The sequence below is a fragment of the Pinus tabuliformis genome, chromosome 2_1 (assembly GCF_031772625.1).
Source record: "Pinus tabuliformis cultivar Carrire ecotype Pingquan chromosome 2_1, CPIR1, whole genome shotgun sequence".
NCBI lineage: Eukaryota > Viridiplantae > Streptophyta > Pinopsida > Pinales > Pinaceae > Pinus > Pinus tabuliformis.
The window spans coordinates 610419680-610438135 of NC_142299.1; the positions used below are offsets into that span (position 1 = coordinate 610419680).

General features: G+C 41.2%; 1 protein-coding gene across 1 annotated transcript; it reads right to left on the reverse strand.

Moving 5' to 3' along the window:
• Window positions 1-1372: 1372 nt before the first annotated feature.
• Window positions 1373-3339, reverse strand: LOC149201988 (uncharacterized). The gene is made up of 2 exons (XM_089401430.1): window positions 2579-3339; window positions 1373-1583 (listed from the first exon to the last, which is right to left on the reverse strand). The coding sequence occupies exons 1-2, from the start codon at window positions 3337-3339 to the stop codon at window positions 1373-1375; spliced, it is 972 nt and encodes a 323-aa protein (XP_089257556.1).
• Window positions 3340-18456: the final 15117 nt, after the last annotated feature.

Here is an 18456-nt window from a genome sequence, read left to right on the forward strand (position 1 = left end):
AAATAATGAAAAAGAAAATGCATCAAATTTATTAGCATTGCAAAGTGAGAATAAATGTAAATAAAATCTAATAACATGAATAACAAACCTGAAATATGAAGTTCAACATAAAAAATAAGACATTGGATTTTAAATGTAAGTTTAAAGTGACCTCCACATACCAAAAAAATAATGCCTCAATCACTATTCTTATGGATCCAGTTCCTCTAGCCTAATCTCCTAGTTGGCATGGGCAAATGCAGGAGGAATGGACCTTTCCTTCAGATTCGGAACCAGTTCTTGAAGCCATTGCTCCTCTTCTTTGACCAGTCTCATTTCATTCCTTGAGGTAGTATTGGCTTTCAAAGCCTCGCCTAGCAAAGCTTTGATTTTAGAAATAACCCCTGTAGAATTGCAGCTTTCTCCTCTGAAAATTCTATTATTCCTCTCCAACCACAACTTCCAGCAGATGAATTTAGGGATCCACATCCAACTTGTTTTAAGAAGACTTTTTTTTTTAAGGCAAAAGGGAGATAAACTGGCCCAAGTTCGGAGCAGAGAAGGAATGCTGTCTGGGAGATCAAGATTAGCTGGGCCTAATATCAGAACTCCCGTCCAGACTACCAGAGCAAAGGGACAAAGCAACAACAGATGATTGACATTTTCTTCATCAGACAAACAAAGGGGGCATCTGGAAGGCCCTTCCATCCCTCGTCTTCTCAAATTATCTTTGGTGAGAATGCTATTGTGCGCAACAGTCCAACAGAAAAAGTCAATTTTGGGGAGAGAGGGGAAATCCCATATAAATTTCCATTGAGCTGGGTCAGGAGGAGCATAAGGGACCGCCATCATTCTTTTATAACCTTCGGCAGCAGTGTAAGAGCCTGAAAGGGAGCCCCAACCTCTTTTGTCTTTAGAGGTGGCCTTTGAAGGAGATTTGCCTTGAAGCAGATCTAACAGTAGTGAAGCTTCCCCCTGCAACATAAGGGGAACCTCCGCCAGATTCCAACAGTCCCAGAGTCTATCTGGGTCAACCTTCCAGATAGATATATCCCACAAAGTGTGCAAATTGGAGGACTGAAGCCAAGCTTTGATATTTGCTAGACCATCCACTTGAATCAAAGGTTGATCACCCAGAATCGAGTCTTCCCAAATTTTGATCTTTCTCCCATTACCAGGGATCCAGTAAAGATAATGGTTGAATTGCTCCATAGCAGAGCTGCAAAGATTGAAGATCGAAGATCCTTTTAAAGATCTTGGGGGCTTATCCAGGCATCTCAAGCGTTGCCCTTGGAAGTATTTCTTCCAAATGACTCTTTTACTCCAGCTAGAGTTTCCAGAGACTAAATTCCACAGGATCTTAGATCCCAAAGCAAGGTTTTGAGCAGCCAAGTTACGCAGGTGGAGGCCGCCTTCCAGAAGAGGTCTCTTGAGAGTCTCCCAGTTCACTAAATGGAGCCTTCTGTTGTTGTTGTTCCCACCTTCCCACAGGAATCTTCTCAACAGACTGTCCATTTTGTTGAGAAAGGTTTTGGGGGCAAGGAGAACAGAGTGTTGATATAGAGGCATACTTATAAGGACCGACTTCATAAGGATGACTTTCCCTGCATTATTCAGCCAAGAGGCACCCCAAGCTTGGATTCTTTTCGTTAGCTTATCGAGCAGCGGCATCCAGTGAGCAACTTTAGGCTTGGATTTGAAGATTGGGATCCCGAGATATTTAAATGACTCCCAATTTCGAATTCCATCCATTTCTAAAAGCCTTGCAATATCAGACAGCTCCTTGATCGAGCAGTTCCAGCCATAGATAGAGCATTTTCGGTAGTTAATTTTGCTGCCTGAGAGCAACCTGTAAATTTCCAGCTCCTTCTTGAAGGATCTGGCAGAGATTATGCTGGCTCCTCCAAGCAGCAAGGTGTCATCTGCGAACTGTGCATGATTGATGTCTTTCACCTTGTGAGTCGTTCTGAGGCCAGGCAGGATTTGAATCTTCTGATTATGATCAAGCTGGAAACTGAGTACCGAGGCCTGAATAGCATATAGGAGTGGAGACAAGGGACATCCTTGTCTAAGGCCCCTAGAGGCTTGGAAGAAGTCAGTTGAGCGGCCATTGACCAGTGGCGCGATCCATGGCGAGGCAATACAGGCATTCACCCAGTTTATGAAGGCTGTTGAAAAGCCTAACTTCTTCATCACATTGAACAAAAAATCATGTCTCACCCTATCGAATGCGTTAGCCAGATCGAGCTTAATCACCATACCTTTCTCGTTTCTTTGGCAGCTAGAGTGGACAGCTTCTTGCACCAGCACAATGTTGTCCAATATCTTTCTTCCTTTTATGAATCCGCCTTGATTTTCAGGGATGATGGCTGGCAAAATATTCTTTAGCCTGTTGGCAATTATTTTGGAGACCAGCTTGTAACTTGAATTGCACAAGGATATGGGCCTAAATCTGCTGAAGTCGGAAGCGCCTTTCTCTTTTGGGATCAAGGCTAGAAAGGCCGAGTTGATGCCACCGCCCAACTTAGCACAATTCTGGGACTTTCTGACCATTCTCAATAAATCTTTTTTAATTGTCGACCAGCAAGTCAAGAGAAACCTGACAGTGAACCCATCAGGGCCTGGGGCTTTATCAGGCTCCATGAAATCCAGAACTTTCTTAAGCTCGTCCAAGCTGATCGGAGCAGTCAACATAGCATTGTCTGATTCCTTAACGCTCTTGGGAATTAAGTCCATCGGGTAGGCATGAGGATCAATAGGGGTTTCTTCAGGAGCCGAATAAAGATCTTTGAAGAAGGAATAAGCAGCTCTCTTAATGCCATCGAAATCCTTAACCACAGTGTTTTGGTAATGTATCTCAGAAACTGTTTTGAAGTGCTTTCTAGCTTCGGCTTGTTTATGAAAGAAGCTGGTGTTTTTATCTCCGGACTTTAACCATAGATTCCTAGACTTCTGTCTCCAGAATTCTTCCTCCTCCCTGCTAGATCTGTGTACCTCTTTTTGCAGCTCGACTTCTTTTTGGAGAAGATTTTGTGTTACAGGACTATGCTCCATAGCTATTTGATGAGCAGCAAGACTGTTAAGAGATTCTTTTCTTTTGGCAGTAGGTGTTTCCAATCTTTTAGCCCACTCCTTAAGACTTCTTTTTAGTCCCCTGATTTTCTCTTCCCACACAAAGAATGGAGAACCATGGACAGGCCTATTCCAGGCTTCAGAAACCACCTCTTGGAATCCTTCTTGCTGAATCCACAGAGGACTGAAACGAAAAGGGATGGGGCCTAGATTACAATCCAGAGAAAGCTCGAGGAGGATGGGCTTATGATCAGAAGTGAGATTTGGTAGAATTTTAGAAGTGGCCATAAGACCACATGTCAAGAAAGAAGAGTGGACTAGGAATCTATCCAAACGGGCAGCAATGTGGTTGGGGGCTAATCTTTTGTTGGACCAGGTGAATTTGCCTGAAGAAGGTTTAATATCCTCCAGATCCCAGCCCAACATAATATCTTCAACCCATTCTCTGGCAGGGTCCCTGACAATGGAGCCTCCCTTTTTCTCATCAAGAGCAAGGGTGACATTCAGATCCCCTGCAATGATGATATTTCCTGGATTTTGCTTTGAAAGAAAGGATTGAAGCGAGTTCCAACAAATTTTTTTCTCGCCTGGCAAAACAAGAGCATAAAGATTAAACATACTTACCTGTTGACCAGAATCTTTGTGAAGAAGCTGAGTGTAAAGCCAATGGGGGCTACTTTTTTCTTGAATAAGATCATATATGGCGCTGTTCCAAAAGGTGGCTATTCCACTAGAAGCGCCTCTTGCACTAACCGCTATTCCTTGACCTTTTTGCCAAAAAACTTTACTGGATTGGAGGAGAAGAAGTTCCTCCAGCTTTGTCTCCTGGATGAGGAGGATTTCAGGCGAATATATTCTCACTATGTCTTTTAAGGCTTCCTCTTTCAACCTGCTACCTAATCCTCTACAGTTCCAGGAGACGTATTTCATTATTTACTGACTTGAGGGATTGAGGCTCCTTTTGGAGCCCTGTTACTCTTGCGCCCAGATATGGTATTCATCATTCCTTTGAGGGTTTTTTAGGAGCCTTGGAGGACATCTAGATAAGTTTTTTCCTCTCTTGGTTTCTTCTTGGATTTCCGACCCCTAGTCGTTTTGATAGGAGTGACTTGCGAGTTATCAGTTTCGGAATCTCTCTCTTCTGATTCTTCCTCAGATTCGGAGGCGAGACTGATGTGCTCTTCGTTGCCTTCTTTACCCCTCTGATAATCATCAACTGGTGGAACCGTTGATTCGGCTTCAGTTTCTTTCACTTGCTTCAACTTATTTCCTGTTTCCTCTTGTGTCTCCATGACATCCACCTTTTCTCCTGAGGAGGAGCCATCTTTGGAAGCAGCAGTGGCCTTGGATTAGGTTGTGGCTTCCCCAGCGGTACGGAGTTATTCTGCCCCGGGGGCTTTGGAACAGCCTTTCCCTTTTTAATTTCTTTCCATCCTTCCTCTTCAACCGTGTTCCCTGTTGGAGCTTTTGGGCAGTTTCGCTGAAAGTGTCCATGCTCATGACATGTTCGGCATTTGAAAGGCAGCTGCTCGTAATCCAGCTTCTGATAATGCTGCCATTCTCCAACTATGAGTTTGACCGCTTCTGGCAGACCGGCTTCCAGATCGACTTCCATGCAGATTCTAGCGCAGGTATATTGACCCTTGTGATTAGCTTTGTCAATGAAACGACCCAGCCCATTTCCAATCTTCTGCAGGGATTGATAGCTCCAGCAGTGTATCAGAAGATTAGGAAGACGAACCCAGACCGGCGCCTCCTTAGGGACATAGACGGAGGGATCGAAATCGGGGCTCCATTTGTTAAGATACAGTCCTTGATTTCCCATAAAATACGGCCCGTTTCTGAACACCAAATCACGATCTTCTTTGGATGTAAATTCAAAAATGAAGTAGCCTCGTCCCACAGCATAACAGATCACGTTATTTTTCAGCTGAGGTCTCCAGTTTCGCTGAATCCATTCGTCCGTGATTTTTGTGGAGGGCCAGCGGCCCATAAACTGCCCTACCAGGCCTCTGTCAGCCAGAGCAAGAGCGATTTTGATCGATTGTTCCTCTGGAAGTGCAATCTCTGGTATTTCTTCAAGTTTTTTTATGAACTTCGGCACTTCTGAGAACTGGCGTTTCTTCCCTTGCTGCTTTAAGAGGCTGCGGAATGCTTCTTCAGAAGATGATGGAGGGGTGGGAGCGGCCTCCCCACCCCCAGGACCGCTCATGGTAGCGACGAGTCTCGATGGCGGCTGCAGACCTAGTCCAAACTCCGTAGAGCAGAGCAGAGCGTGTGCAAAAATTTGACAAAATTATTAACAAACGAAATGGAGTCTTACAACCCATTGTTATTTAATTAAAAATAAATAAGAAAATCTAAATATGTACTTTGCATGTTGTTTAAGAGGAGGTTCTTCTTAGGCTTTAGTCGTCTGTCCATAGCAAATGAGAATAAGTCAGGTGTCTACCAGTAACGCTCGGTTCATTTCTCTGCCCCATTCATATCATTCATTGCTTTTCATTTATTTTAAATAAAATTCATCGTCAAACTAAAAAAAAAATGGAGTTATTTTTAAAGAGACTTTTTGGAAGTTTTTCAGGTGGGTTTTTCTTGTCAAAATCCGACAGCAATTTATTGAAATCGCAAGTTTGATAGCTAATTTCTGCACAATCAAAGCATCCCAGGGTTTTTGAGGGTGCTGAATCCAAATATGCAGTTAAAAAACCATTTTAAATAATACAAATCAAAATTTAACCTCAATTTTTTCCGCCGGATTCCCATATCTCCAATACAGACAAACTTGGTCACTATACTTTGCGCCCTTCCTAAATCACCATGGAAGTGGCATCAGATTTGGATTTGTTTCCTAGTATGTTCTTTTTATATGATATAGTAGTATGCTAACGTTATAAAATCGTATTTTGGACAAATAGCTCAATTGTTTTAATCATTTTTTACTTACGATTTAGTTTGTTTTCGAAAATGCAAGACATCAAGGATCAAAAGGTCCAAATATTTGTAAGATGAAGTGATAAGGTTTATACATTTGCAATATGAAGTAACAAAGTTTATATTTTCAAATCAGCAAAATTTACATACATGGAAATTTTCTCTTTGAAAGTTTAGAAAATATTTAAAATCTTATTTTGCATCTGCATCAGGTTTGAAGTAATTTTATTTTGAAGGACATATTTTATAATACAATTAGTTGTTTATTTTCTTCTAAGATAGAGCAATTTGATGCAATGGGTAAAGAATAATGTTATGTTCAAATTTTAATGAATTAATTGTCCAAAAATATTTTAGTGGAAGGTATTTTAATATGTTTATTTATTTATTTTATATATATTTTAATTTAAAAGTGAAGTGTTGTTAGATAATAGAGATTTTATTTATTAATGTTATTTTTAAGATTTATTTTATATGAAAAGTATCATGTTGTTTATTATTGGGTTGGTCAAATTGTTGCATTTATGAATGTTCTTTAAGTAAGATCTATTTAGCATGGTGTATTTTTTTGGATAAACAATATGTATGATTTACTAATTTTATTAGATGATTTATTTTTACCTAATTAATTTATAATAACTTTTGTTTTAAGGCAATTCTAAGAGCAAAGAGATTTTTTTTACCTTTTGTTTTAGGTATTTGCCGCTTTTATTTTTGGATATTATATATGGGCAACGAGGAACAGTAAGGACTTCAATTAGCATATGGGTTGAAATAACTTGCTTGATGGGGACATAACATTGTACTCTTCCGATAAAAATACTGATGAATATCTAAAGAGGGTGTGATGGCTAGGGTTTGGAGGCGAGGGTTCTGGGCGGAACCGCGATCAGGGCACTGTTAGGGGGCTTACAGACAGTTTCCGTGCGCAGGAGCAGGTGTAGGAAAGACAATCTTGGTTTGACTGGCAGCTGGAGGTTGAGTTTTTCGCTTATGCGGTCAGCTGGGAGGTAACATATTCACAGGAGCTGCTAGATTAACCTTTTTCCGTTTGCGACAGTATAGGTCAAGGGTTTGCGCTGGCACCTAGACTGTTTCCGGCGCCATCCTCGGAATGGCATCCATAACCATGGTTAATCCAAACGAACTGGTTGATTTGGACCGGAATTGGAGGACATTTTATCAGTTTGGGGGAAGGAACCTACAACCCAAAATGTTGAACGGTATTTCGGGGGTTACGAGCTATCAAGGCTAGAACCGCCTCCTCAGGTATCTCTGGAGACTAAACCCTCTTTCGTGCAGTTCAGTAAGGAAACTGACAGAAATGCTCTCAGGATTCGAAACCAGACATCCTTCCAGCAGCCGGTCAGAGAGGATGCGACGGAGAGGGCGTTAAACGCTGCTCATTTTCTTGGTAATAGGGGAAAATTTGTTTCGGGCCGGAACTTTCTCTCAGGGGGCATCAAAGATATAGTAAATTTAGGGCTTGCTTCAGGGCTTGGCAAAGCAAGGGGCTCTGGAAGGGATTCTTCATTTTCTAGGGTTTCTCTTTCAAGAGACCCTCCTTTTCCTAAAGAAAGCATAGCAAGAGGTTTCGAAGGCCATAACGACAGTCAAGCGGGTGAGCCGAGAGGAATTGATGGTTCGTTGGTCGGTCAACAAACAGCAGAAGACCCCTTCCTCGATTCCTCAGTCCTAGTTCAGTCTCGGCCGAAGTTAGAAATCCCTTCGGCTCCGACCCAGGAAGAACCAGAATGGAACGGTGCTTTCGAGGAAGCCAGGGTCTCTGCCGAAGGAATTAGGAAAAAAGGAGAGAAAAGAAAAACCCAAAGACCGATTGGATCTCAAGAGTTGGAAGGAAATTTGGTCCTAGGTATGGAGGTCTCAATTGAAGAAACCCTAGGAGTAGCAGAATGCACCTTGGTCGGCAGGGCGAGAGGCAAGAAAATCTCGTCAGGGTTTTTGCAAGCATGGGGAGAACAACAGTTTGTTTCTGACAGACCCCTAGGGTTTGAGGCATCCTGTTTAGCTAAGGGATGGTTTATGCTCCGGTTCGAGGATAGGGAGGTAGCTGAATGGGTGCTTGAAAGAAATTGGATCATCGGGAACATCCCGGTTCTGTTGAAAAAATGGAGCCCCCTCTTTGACGCTATTAGAGAGAAAATCGACGTTTTTCCGGTCTGGGTAAGGGCCCCTGGCCTTCCTTCGTTCCTCTGGACTGAAGCAGTGTTTAAAGCCATTGGAAATAGATTGCGCTCTTTCCTGGAAGCCGACATGTCATTTCTGGAGACAAAGAACAGAGAAATGGCCCGCATTTTGGTGAGCCTAAACCCTAGCAGAGGTCTTGCCCAAAAAATAAATTTGCAGTACAAAGATTATGTATTTGAGCAGATTTTGGACTACGAGCACTTGCCCTTTCGGTGCCATAGGTGCCATGAGTATGGGCACCTTGCCAAGGACTGTCCGCTGTCCAGGAGAAGGAGGCGATTTCGGAGGACCTCAGCGTTCAGGGAGCAGGATTTCTTTCACGCACAGGTTCCTCAGGAGAAGGAAGGCTTGGTGGAGCAGATAGTTGAAGAAATGGAGACAGAGGGGACTCAGAAAGAGCCATCGCCCGAAGATCCTCAGCTCCGAGAACCGGCCAAGGTTACAAAATTGCAACCTGCGGAAGCAAAGGAGGAGACCGTAAGGGATTCAATCGCTGATCAAAATCCTGCCAAAGATCCTGAAAAGGGTATGTGTTCAGATCTACCTCCTTCTCCTCTTCAATTTCCAGAACATAATTCTGAATCTCTGCATAAAATGCCCTCTCTTTCTCACAATCAAAACGAAGGCTTAAATGAAAACAAAGACACTTCAATGGGTGAACCTGATATTGAAACTATTTCGGCTGCCATGCCTTCCCTCGATTTGAATTGTGAAGATGTTTGGCCTCCTCTTGTTCCCCCGGTACCTCACACCCCCTGCCCCTATAACCTTAGATCCTTGGGAGGAAAGCCTGGGTCGTCAGGATCAGTTGGAGGTTTAGGGCAGTTGGTCCCTCAAGGTTTCTCCAAAAATAAGAGAGGAAGAAAATCGGATTTATCTAAGGCTAAATTAAAAGCAAAATTGGATGTAGCTGATGGAAAACAACACTCAATTCCTGGGGTTCTTAGAGTGGTGCAAACCCCTGATTCCGTTATCAAATGATTCTGTCTTCTTGGAATTGTATCTTGGAATTGTAGGGGTTTGGCCAGTAAACCTAAAAAATTGGCCCTTAGAGATTGGATCCAAAACTCAATCTGAAATTCTTTTTCTCCAAGAGACTCTTGGAAAAGGAACTGAAGTGGAAACAATGCTAAGTGCTCTCCTGCCAGGGTGGAAATTCTCAGCAGTGGATTCATCGGGCCATTCTAGAGGTCTTGCAATTGGGTATAAAGAAGGGAGAATAAAGGTAATAAATCAATGGGGGATGAAGCATGTAATGGGCTTGGAGATTATTTCCCCCGACATCGCTCTTCCCATTTCAATTGTAAATATTTATGGCCCCTGTCAAGGAAGGGAGATATTCTGGAATGACCTGATGGCCAAATCCTTGATGAAGTCTTCTCTGTTGATTGTGGGAGGCGACCTAAATTTCTCAGTAGGGAGAGCAGAGGCTTGGGGTCCATCGGCCAGGGAAGACCCCTTGTCGGATTTTTTCCTCAATCTCCTCTCGGACAAAAATCTCATTGACCCCTCCCCGATCAAACTCAAGCCAACCTGGAGGAACAGAAGAGTAGGGGAGGCTCGAGTAGCTAAAAGATTGGATCGTTTTCTTTTATCTGAAGATTTAATTTCAAAGGTCCCTATTCTCAGACAGTGGGTTGATGAGATAGGTAACTCTGATCATTGCCCTATTTTTTTTGGATCTCTCCTTCCCCCCCCCCAAAGCCTCCTGCCCCCTTTAAATTCAATTCCTCTTGGTTACAAGATCCTTCCTTCAATAAGCTCTTCAAGGAAACTTGGATTCATCCGGATAGAAGCGCAAGAGAGGACAAAAGTTTCATGTTTATGGAAAATCTTAAGAGATTGAAGAAAGCAACTATCTCCTGGGCAAAGGACAGGAAGGTTAAACAGAATGAAGAGCTGATCAGGATCAGGGAGGAACTGAAGAAATTGGAGAGTACTGAGGAGGATGGATATATTTCGCAGGCTTCTAAGGATAGAATCCTCCATCTGGAAAAACTTCAGAACCAAATCCTCTTGGACAAGGAAGAGGAATGGAGGCTCAAGAGCAGGGCAATATGGCTAAAAGCGGGTGATGAAAACACCAGTTTTTTTCATAATTGTGCCAAAGGAAGAAAATCAGCAAACACCATTTGGAGTCTTAAAGACGAAGAAGGAAGGGAGGTCAGTACTTTTTCAGGCCTCTCTGATTTATGACAGAGACATTTCCAGAGATTATTCTCAGATTCGGGAGAGGCCACCATAGCAGAGGTTATTATAACTGCGCAATGCTTTCCAAGATTTGTCGAAGAGGGAGAAGCAGAAGAATTATCAAACCCCGTATCCAAGGAGGAGGTTGAAGCTGCTATGAAAACTATGGCCAAGGATAAAAGCCCTGGGCCTGACAGGTGGACTATAGAACTCTTCCTCTTTTTCTTCGATTTAATTGGTTCTGAAATCATTGATGTAGTAGAAGAATCAAGACAGAAAGGAGAAGTCTACAACCCTTTCAATTCAACTTTTCTAGCTCTCATTCCAAAGAAGGACGATCCGGAGAATTTTGAAGACTTCAGGCCGATCTCCTTATGCAACTGTATATATAAGATTATTGCAAAGGTGATAGCTATTAGAATAGTTCCTATTCTGTCAAGAAAAATCTCAATGGAACAATTTGGGTTTTTAAATGGAAGACAAATCCACGAAGCCATTGGAGTAGCACAGGAGGTATTACACAGTGTCAGACAAAAGAAAAAGAAGGGAGTGGTTCTTAAAATAGATCTCTCCAAAGCCTATGATCGAATCAATTGGATTTATCTCCGGTTGCTTCTAACTCATCTGGGCTTCAATTATTCTTTCATCAGTTGGATTATGGGTTGCATCTCCAATGTCAGTTATGCAGTTCTTATCAATGGAGCAGCTTCACCTTTTTTCAGAGGTCAAAGAGGCTTAAGGCAAGGTTGCCCTTTATCTCCTCTTCTGTTTCTTCTAGTGGCAAAAGGGTTAAGCAGGTTGATTCATAAAGCTAGAAGAGAGGAGAAGGTAAAAGGTATCGAGGTAGCAATAAATCTTTTCATCACTCATCTCCTTTTCGTTGATGACATTTTGATTTTCTCAAATGGATCGTATAATGAACTTAAGGAACTAAAATGCATATTAGATCTTTTTCTGAAAGCTATTGGCATGCAGATAAATTCCAGGAAGTCTCAGGTTTCTGTGGCAGATATTGACAGAAGGGAAAGAACCACGTTGCTTAATCTATTTCCTTTCCAATATCAACCTCTGGATTCCCCCCCTCAAATATTTGGGGTTTTGGTTAAAACCGACAGCATACAAGAAAGAGGATTGGAACTGGCTCATAGCCAAGTTAGAAGCCAGAATTTCTCATTGGAGTTTCAAATGGCTTTCCAAAGCTGGTAGACTGACCCTCATCAAATCTGTACTGTTAGCCATTCCAGTATACTGGGCAGCCTTAACCTGGGTTCCTAAAGGAGTGTTGGAGAAAATCAGAAGGATATGCTGTAGATTCTTGTGGGCAGGCTCAAAATAATGTTCAGTTCTTCCCTGGGTGGCATGGGATAAGTTGGCTAGGCCAAAAGAATGGGGAGGTTGGGGGTTAAGAAGGCTCCCTGAGTTTAGTCTTTCTCTGGCAGCTAAATCAGGATGGAGATTAATCTCGTTGGAGAACTTATGGACAAGGGTGGTCAAAAGAAAATACATAGACCCAGTCTCTTTGGAAGATTGGATAAGGAGCCAGGAAAAGATAAAGAAGAATGTCTCAGTCATTTGGAAAGCCACGGTGGAGGCATTCTCAGTGATAGAACAAGGGCTGGCGTGGAAGATAGGAGACGGAAGACAAATAAGGATTGGCAGGGATCCCTGGGAGGTTGTAATGAAGCCTTTGCCTTATCCCCAGGCTTGCTCAGACATTTAGGAAGTAAGGGCATTTTAACTCTAAATCAGGTGGAGAAAATAGGCCATTCTACTATATGGGGACAAGCTTGGAAAAATGATGAAGAGCTAGGAATAAACATCAGGTGGAAGAACGAATGGTGCTCTTTCATTCAAGAACTCCATCGCTCCAATGTCAGGCTTAAAAATGAACCAGACTTGCTGATCTAGGCTCAGGGGGAAACAGGTGAATACTCCCCAAAAGACGGATATAATTTCTTAATGCAAAAGAAAGGTTGGGGAAACCCAGAATGGTGGTCAAAACACAATTGGAAGTTAAAATGCCCAGCAAAGGCCAGGATCTTCTTTTGGTGTATGCTAAAAAGGAAAGTTCCAACTTGGGACATTTTGCGAGCCAGATACTTGGCTGGGCCAGGGAGGTGCCCCTTGTGTAAGATAGAAGAGGAATCAATAAGTCATCTCTTTATATCCTGTGCAGAATAAAAAAAGATCTGGGGGGAGTTAATCAGATTGCTCAACATTAAGGCGCAGTTGGGGATTGAACCCTTGGAAGAAGCTTGGAGTAGATGGTGGCAGAACTACCTGGAGGGGAACATGAGAAACCTCCCTCTTATCTTCTTTTGGGGGGTGTGGATAGCGAGGAATAAAAGTCTGTTTCAAGACAAAGACACTCCAACATCTGTCACAGCTATTAACTGTGCAGCCATTTACTCTGCCATCCCTATCCCTGAAGCAAAAAATCCCCACTCACATCACAAGCCTGTTATTATCCAGGAGGGCATGCCCTGGGCTTTTTTCGACGGAGCATCTCAAAATAACAAGGCCGGTGCAGGATTTTGCATTCATCTGAATCCTGATCACTCTCTAAAAGCATTTGTAGGTCTAGGTTCTGGCACTAACAACTTTGCTGAGCTGTCCGCCTTGCGCCTTCTTCTTTGCTGGCTTCTTCAAAGAAACATCTTCACAATTCAAATTTTAGGAGACTCTTTGAATGTCATAAACTGGGTTAATGGGAGTGCTATATGTCAAAATCAAATTCTGAAGATCATTTTAGAAGAAATATTGCATTTAAAGTCATCATTTAACAGTTTTATCATCAGCCATATCTACAGGGATAAAAACGAGGAAGCAGACCAGCTTTCTAAGACTGGTTTACAACAAGCTCTGGGAAGCTGGTCAATAGTTGAATTAAGACAGGGGCAGTCCTTTACCTCGTTTCGGCCTCCTTTTGCTCCTCCACAGTGATCGCGGCTCTATATTTCTTTATGTTCTAGTTCATGGGCACCACTGTTTATACTTCCAACATCTTTTTCTGTTATATTTCGAGTATTGCAATCAGAAATCTCTCTTTATACTTTTCATAACAACATGATTTTGTGAACTTACAGCCATGTAAGGGGTTGTTTTCCTTCTCTGAAGGAGACCCTAAAATATTTCTGTTAACTGTTCTAAGCCTCCTGAAGGGAGGAAGACATGATAGTTATTATCATACTTCTATTACAGTAGTATAGGATATATTTCAAACTTCTCAATCAGTCAAGAAAGACAGAGATTTTTTGTGTTTTTAAAGAATGACAAATCTGCAAGCATCTGAATCATCAGAAATGCTAAAAGCATATGCAATGTAACTTTTTATTTTCTTAATAAAAAGTTCGCTTTTTTCTTCGGAAAAACAAGGAGCAATAAGGGATGATCTTATCGGGGATCCCTTGACGGATAAAACATTTGTTGAGAAGATCAAACAAAGCCATATACAGGTACAAGAGACATTGCAGAAGTCATGGGAAAAATATAAGGCTAGGCATGATCAACACAAAACATAGAAGTCATTCCACGTAGGAGATAGGGTAGGTTACAATTGAACAATGAGAGGCTTCAAGGTCCTAATAAGAAAATAAAGGCTTTGCGGTATGTTCTATTTGAGATACTGGAAAAGGTAGGAAATAATGCCTATAGAGTCATTATATCCCCATACATGTGTATTTACTTAGCTGTGAATGTAGAGAATTTAAAACTTTAGGGGCCTTCCATGCAAGATCAGGAAGAAGAACACGCCTTACCTTTTGTAGAGATTTTAACACCAAATGCTTAGGCATAGTTGACAGAAGATAATGTTTTACATAATAGGTCTATAACTACGAGACATGGGATAAATGAACTTTGGTGGATTGGGTTGAAAGAAAAACTTCCAAGATAAGCTAAATGGTAGACCCGAGAGAAGGTGGAGCAAAAATTTTCCTCACCTCATTTAGTATAAGCTTTTGGGGACCAAAAGCCTCCCAAAATGGGGAGGTGTGATCTAGATTGGATCATTAGATTCTTTTCATCCATCTCGATGCTTTTATAGTGGAAAAAGTGGAGGTATAAGCTCACTAGACCAGTTTTACCAGTGGGACACAGTTTGGTAACTTGGGGATTGAAACCTTCGGGGAGAATTTTGAGGCATCAAATGGAATCTTTTGGGGGTAAAACATTTTCTATTTAGTATCACGCATTGTTTTCATATTTTACACACACAAACCTTTCCAACAACATAAGAATCACCATAACCAGAGTCCGTAGGCAAAAGTTATGCCCCTTGGAAGTTCACCTTCCTACTTTGTCCACAATAAATCAACAGGATGCCACATCAGCCCCATTACTCATGAAAGAGGGGCTAGACACGTGATCATGATGAATATGACTCTAGAAGAGTCAATTTTGTAACTCCAATTAAGAGTTGGAGTCAAGTCTAACCACTAGTAGGTTATCGAGATGCGTTGTAACGAAGCCAATAAGAGGAAAATGGGTTTCCATTCCTTTCGAGTGAACTTGTTCCATACATGAGCATAGTAGTCGAGAGGGATGTCGAGAGACCACATAGAGAGGATTTGTGCATTGTAGTAGCCCATGGGCCACAAAACTTACTTCTCTATACACAAAACTATTTTCTATTTAGAGAAAGAGAGTAGAGAGATCTCACCTTCCAGCTGGGTTTTCTCCCAGAAGGGTTTCTCAGGTTATATCTTATGTTGATCGTGGTTTATGAGTTTCTATTTCGTTGTTCTATATTTTCTGCATAAATATAATTCACATGCATATGTAATAAACAATAATTTATAGATCCATAAATCTAAGAGAAATAAACTGTCATAGTGTAGATTTCAAAATTTTAAGTATAATTTTATCAGATATGTTGTGATGAATAGTCTATTCGAATCTCCATGGTAGTTTACGGATCAAATACAAAACCACTAAAAACAAAAATTATGTGCCAAAAACCACTAAAGACATATGCAAAAAGCTACCCAAGTTTTTTTGGGGGCATTGTTGCACCCCTTGTGACCCTCCCACTACACCTGGAGTAATGTACAATGTGTGGAGGTAGCCATGCAAATAATACAACGCACACCCACCTAACATCCTCTCATACCATGGTGCTCAAAACAATATGTCAAATTATGGGAGGAATAACTTTTGTAAATGGGCTCTAAGTGATGCAATTCTTATGTTGTGGCAAAGATATCTAAGTCTAGATCAACATCAAAGGATATTGGAAATAAATGAGAAATGTTTTACTCCAAAAAATGCCATTTGTTGCCTCAAAATGGCTCTAGAAGGTTTCGAGCCCTAATTTTCCAAACTGAGACCTATCGCTAAAATGACCCTACAAGTTGATTCCTCCAATTTATTCATTTCTGAAAGTACCTAGACAGATGACCAAAGAAGGTAACTTAATACTAGCCTTGGAACCAAGGTCCAAACATGTCTCTCGGTGGACTATCTCTTCTTATTTGAGCTCAATTTGGGCTAAATTATCTAAGGCAATATTGTTTGATAACATTGATAATGTTTTATTGTGAAGATTAAGGGTTAGGTTATGAAGCATCTTGTACTCTGCTTCAAAGATGTCAATCTTTTTCCTCTATTGTACAAATAGATTCATGATGTTTACTTTCTAATTAATGCATAGATGGTCATTCTTGATAACTTTATATGATATTAAAATAAGTATTCTTCTAATGGATTGAATGAATTCCTCATGTCTTTTCAAAACTCTTTGAAACCCTTTTGCATCCCTATTTTTCATGTTGACAAACCTATACAATGAATATTTCATAAAAAGGCTAAATTAACACTAGAATTTTTGTTCAAAGAAACACAGGGGAAGATACCAAAACTTCTATGAACCTAAAAGTTGAATCCTAGATTATCAACAAGGAAATCATTATGTCTAGTAAACATAGTCATTGATTATGATAGGCCAATGAAGACAAGAAAATACTAGCCTTCAAACCAAGGTCCAAATGTGTCCCTTCTGTGACCATTTTCTCCTAATATCACTATAGTTCCAAGAACTACTACAGGATAGGGAGTTTTAAGACAATAGTTTGAGACGAAATAATAATTTTGTCTCAACTTGTCATTGTCCTACTTCTTATTTATCTTAATTAATGTTTATTTATCCTTTTTCATCTATCTGACGATATTTTTTTCTTTCTATTATAATAAAAGGAATGAGCGGGAGCAAATGATGGTGTCCTATGGAAGGAATGAGTGGGAGAAAAATGATGGTGCCCTATCATTGGATTGATTCACCACAATAGAGCTACAATTTTTGAAAGGAAAACTAAATGGAGAGCAGTGATTTCCACAAGTTGATTCGCTAGATCAGAGCTACAGTTTATGTTAACGAAATAAAAAAAATGGAGAGAAGTGATTTCCACACGCAAGAGGGGCTTGTCGTCCTTTATCTTGACACAACTACTGGGGCTGCGGGATCTGCTCTCCACATCCGTGGTGTGCAACTTCTAGAACAAAGTGCTCACACAGTAACCCAAAAGCTCATGATTGTGTCTTGTGCACTCCCCCCTCCCTTCTCTTGTTTCTCACTGCAAACTGTTGGAAACACTCGGGGGGTGTATCAGTATTTCTTTTTCAGCTATTATTTAACCAGTTAAAACATTTATATTCAGAACACAAGATGAACAACAAGTATGAATTCTTTTATTAATATAATCTTTGCAATAAAATAGATACGATATATAAATGGTTGCAATCAGTTTCCAAGCACCAACTTGGACTTTTGTGAGGCTCTAACCTCAAGAGCTCCAACTCTGTTTCACCAAGGAAAAAATCTTGGACTTAGGAGCACCAACTCCCAAGGACTTCAATCCTTCCAGTTCATGAGACACCAGTCCTAAGGACACCAATCCTTCCTACTTCTGAGGCACCAATCCCAAGGACTCCAATCCTTCTTACTTCTGAGGCATCAACCCCAAGGACTCCAATCCTTCTTACTTCTGAGGCACCAACCCCAAGGGTTTTAACCCAATCTTGTCAAGGCATGTTTGATAGTAATGTTCTGCTCCCATAACTCTTCTTTACTGAGTTCTATCTGTTTACAGCTGTAGTCTCCATGCTACAACGTCAATGACAACCAATCTTCTTATGAAGGAGTCTTTACAACTCTTCATACTGTCCAAACAGAGTCTCTAATAGCCTTCATGACCTCTGATAATGTCTCCACATAGCTTTAGTGAGTCTACTATTAGCTGCACTAAGCTTTGCCTAAGAACCAACTTTCTGTTCTAGCATCTGTTCTTACTGTCACAGTAAATGCTTCAGCATGATTGCTTCTTTGCTAACTACTTCTCCCTTCAAACAATGTCAGATAAAACTTTCTTTATTACATCCCAGAATTTTTCTACAGACTGCATTGTGTACCTGATTAATTCATTCAAAGGGTAACACGATTAGCAGAGAAGCTCACTCTTCGAATGCCTCCTATCCTGTTGGTACTTCGACCCTTTTCTGTTCTGCTAGACCCTACAGCTGCCTCTGTTTCCTAAACTTTTTTAACAACACATCAACTTTCCTTGTTCTCTATTTTTGTATCTTCCTGATGCCTCTGATCGTCAGTTTTCTCTTTCCGTTGGCTTTTCGACTTTCTCAACGCTTGCTTGATCCTTCGGCTTCCCTCCTTCGGTCGCTGTAATTTCCTCTGCGCTCGCTTGCTTCTTCGGCTTCCCACTCCTTTGGTCTCTTTGGCTTCCTCTGCCTATTCGAATTAACCAATGCAACAAGGGACACGTTCAAGAGGAAGAGGGGCCGAATTACCATAGAAATGATGCTTATTAAAAGATATCAGAGAGATCCCTTTTTCATTTAATAACGTTCATACATAGGGCTTTACTGTTTACGGAGAGAATATACCAATCAGGAGGCCCCACATGCCACATCACCATCACAATTGCAATCGCCATCATTCAGGCCCACTAAACTATCAGAACCCAAATTATAAGCTTTTTGGCCTAAAAAGCCCGAGCAACACAAATACTGAAATACACAAGAAATATATGAAAATCCCGACCAAAGCATTTAAGGGCGGACTTC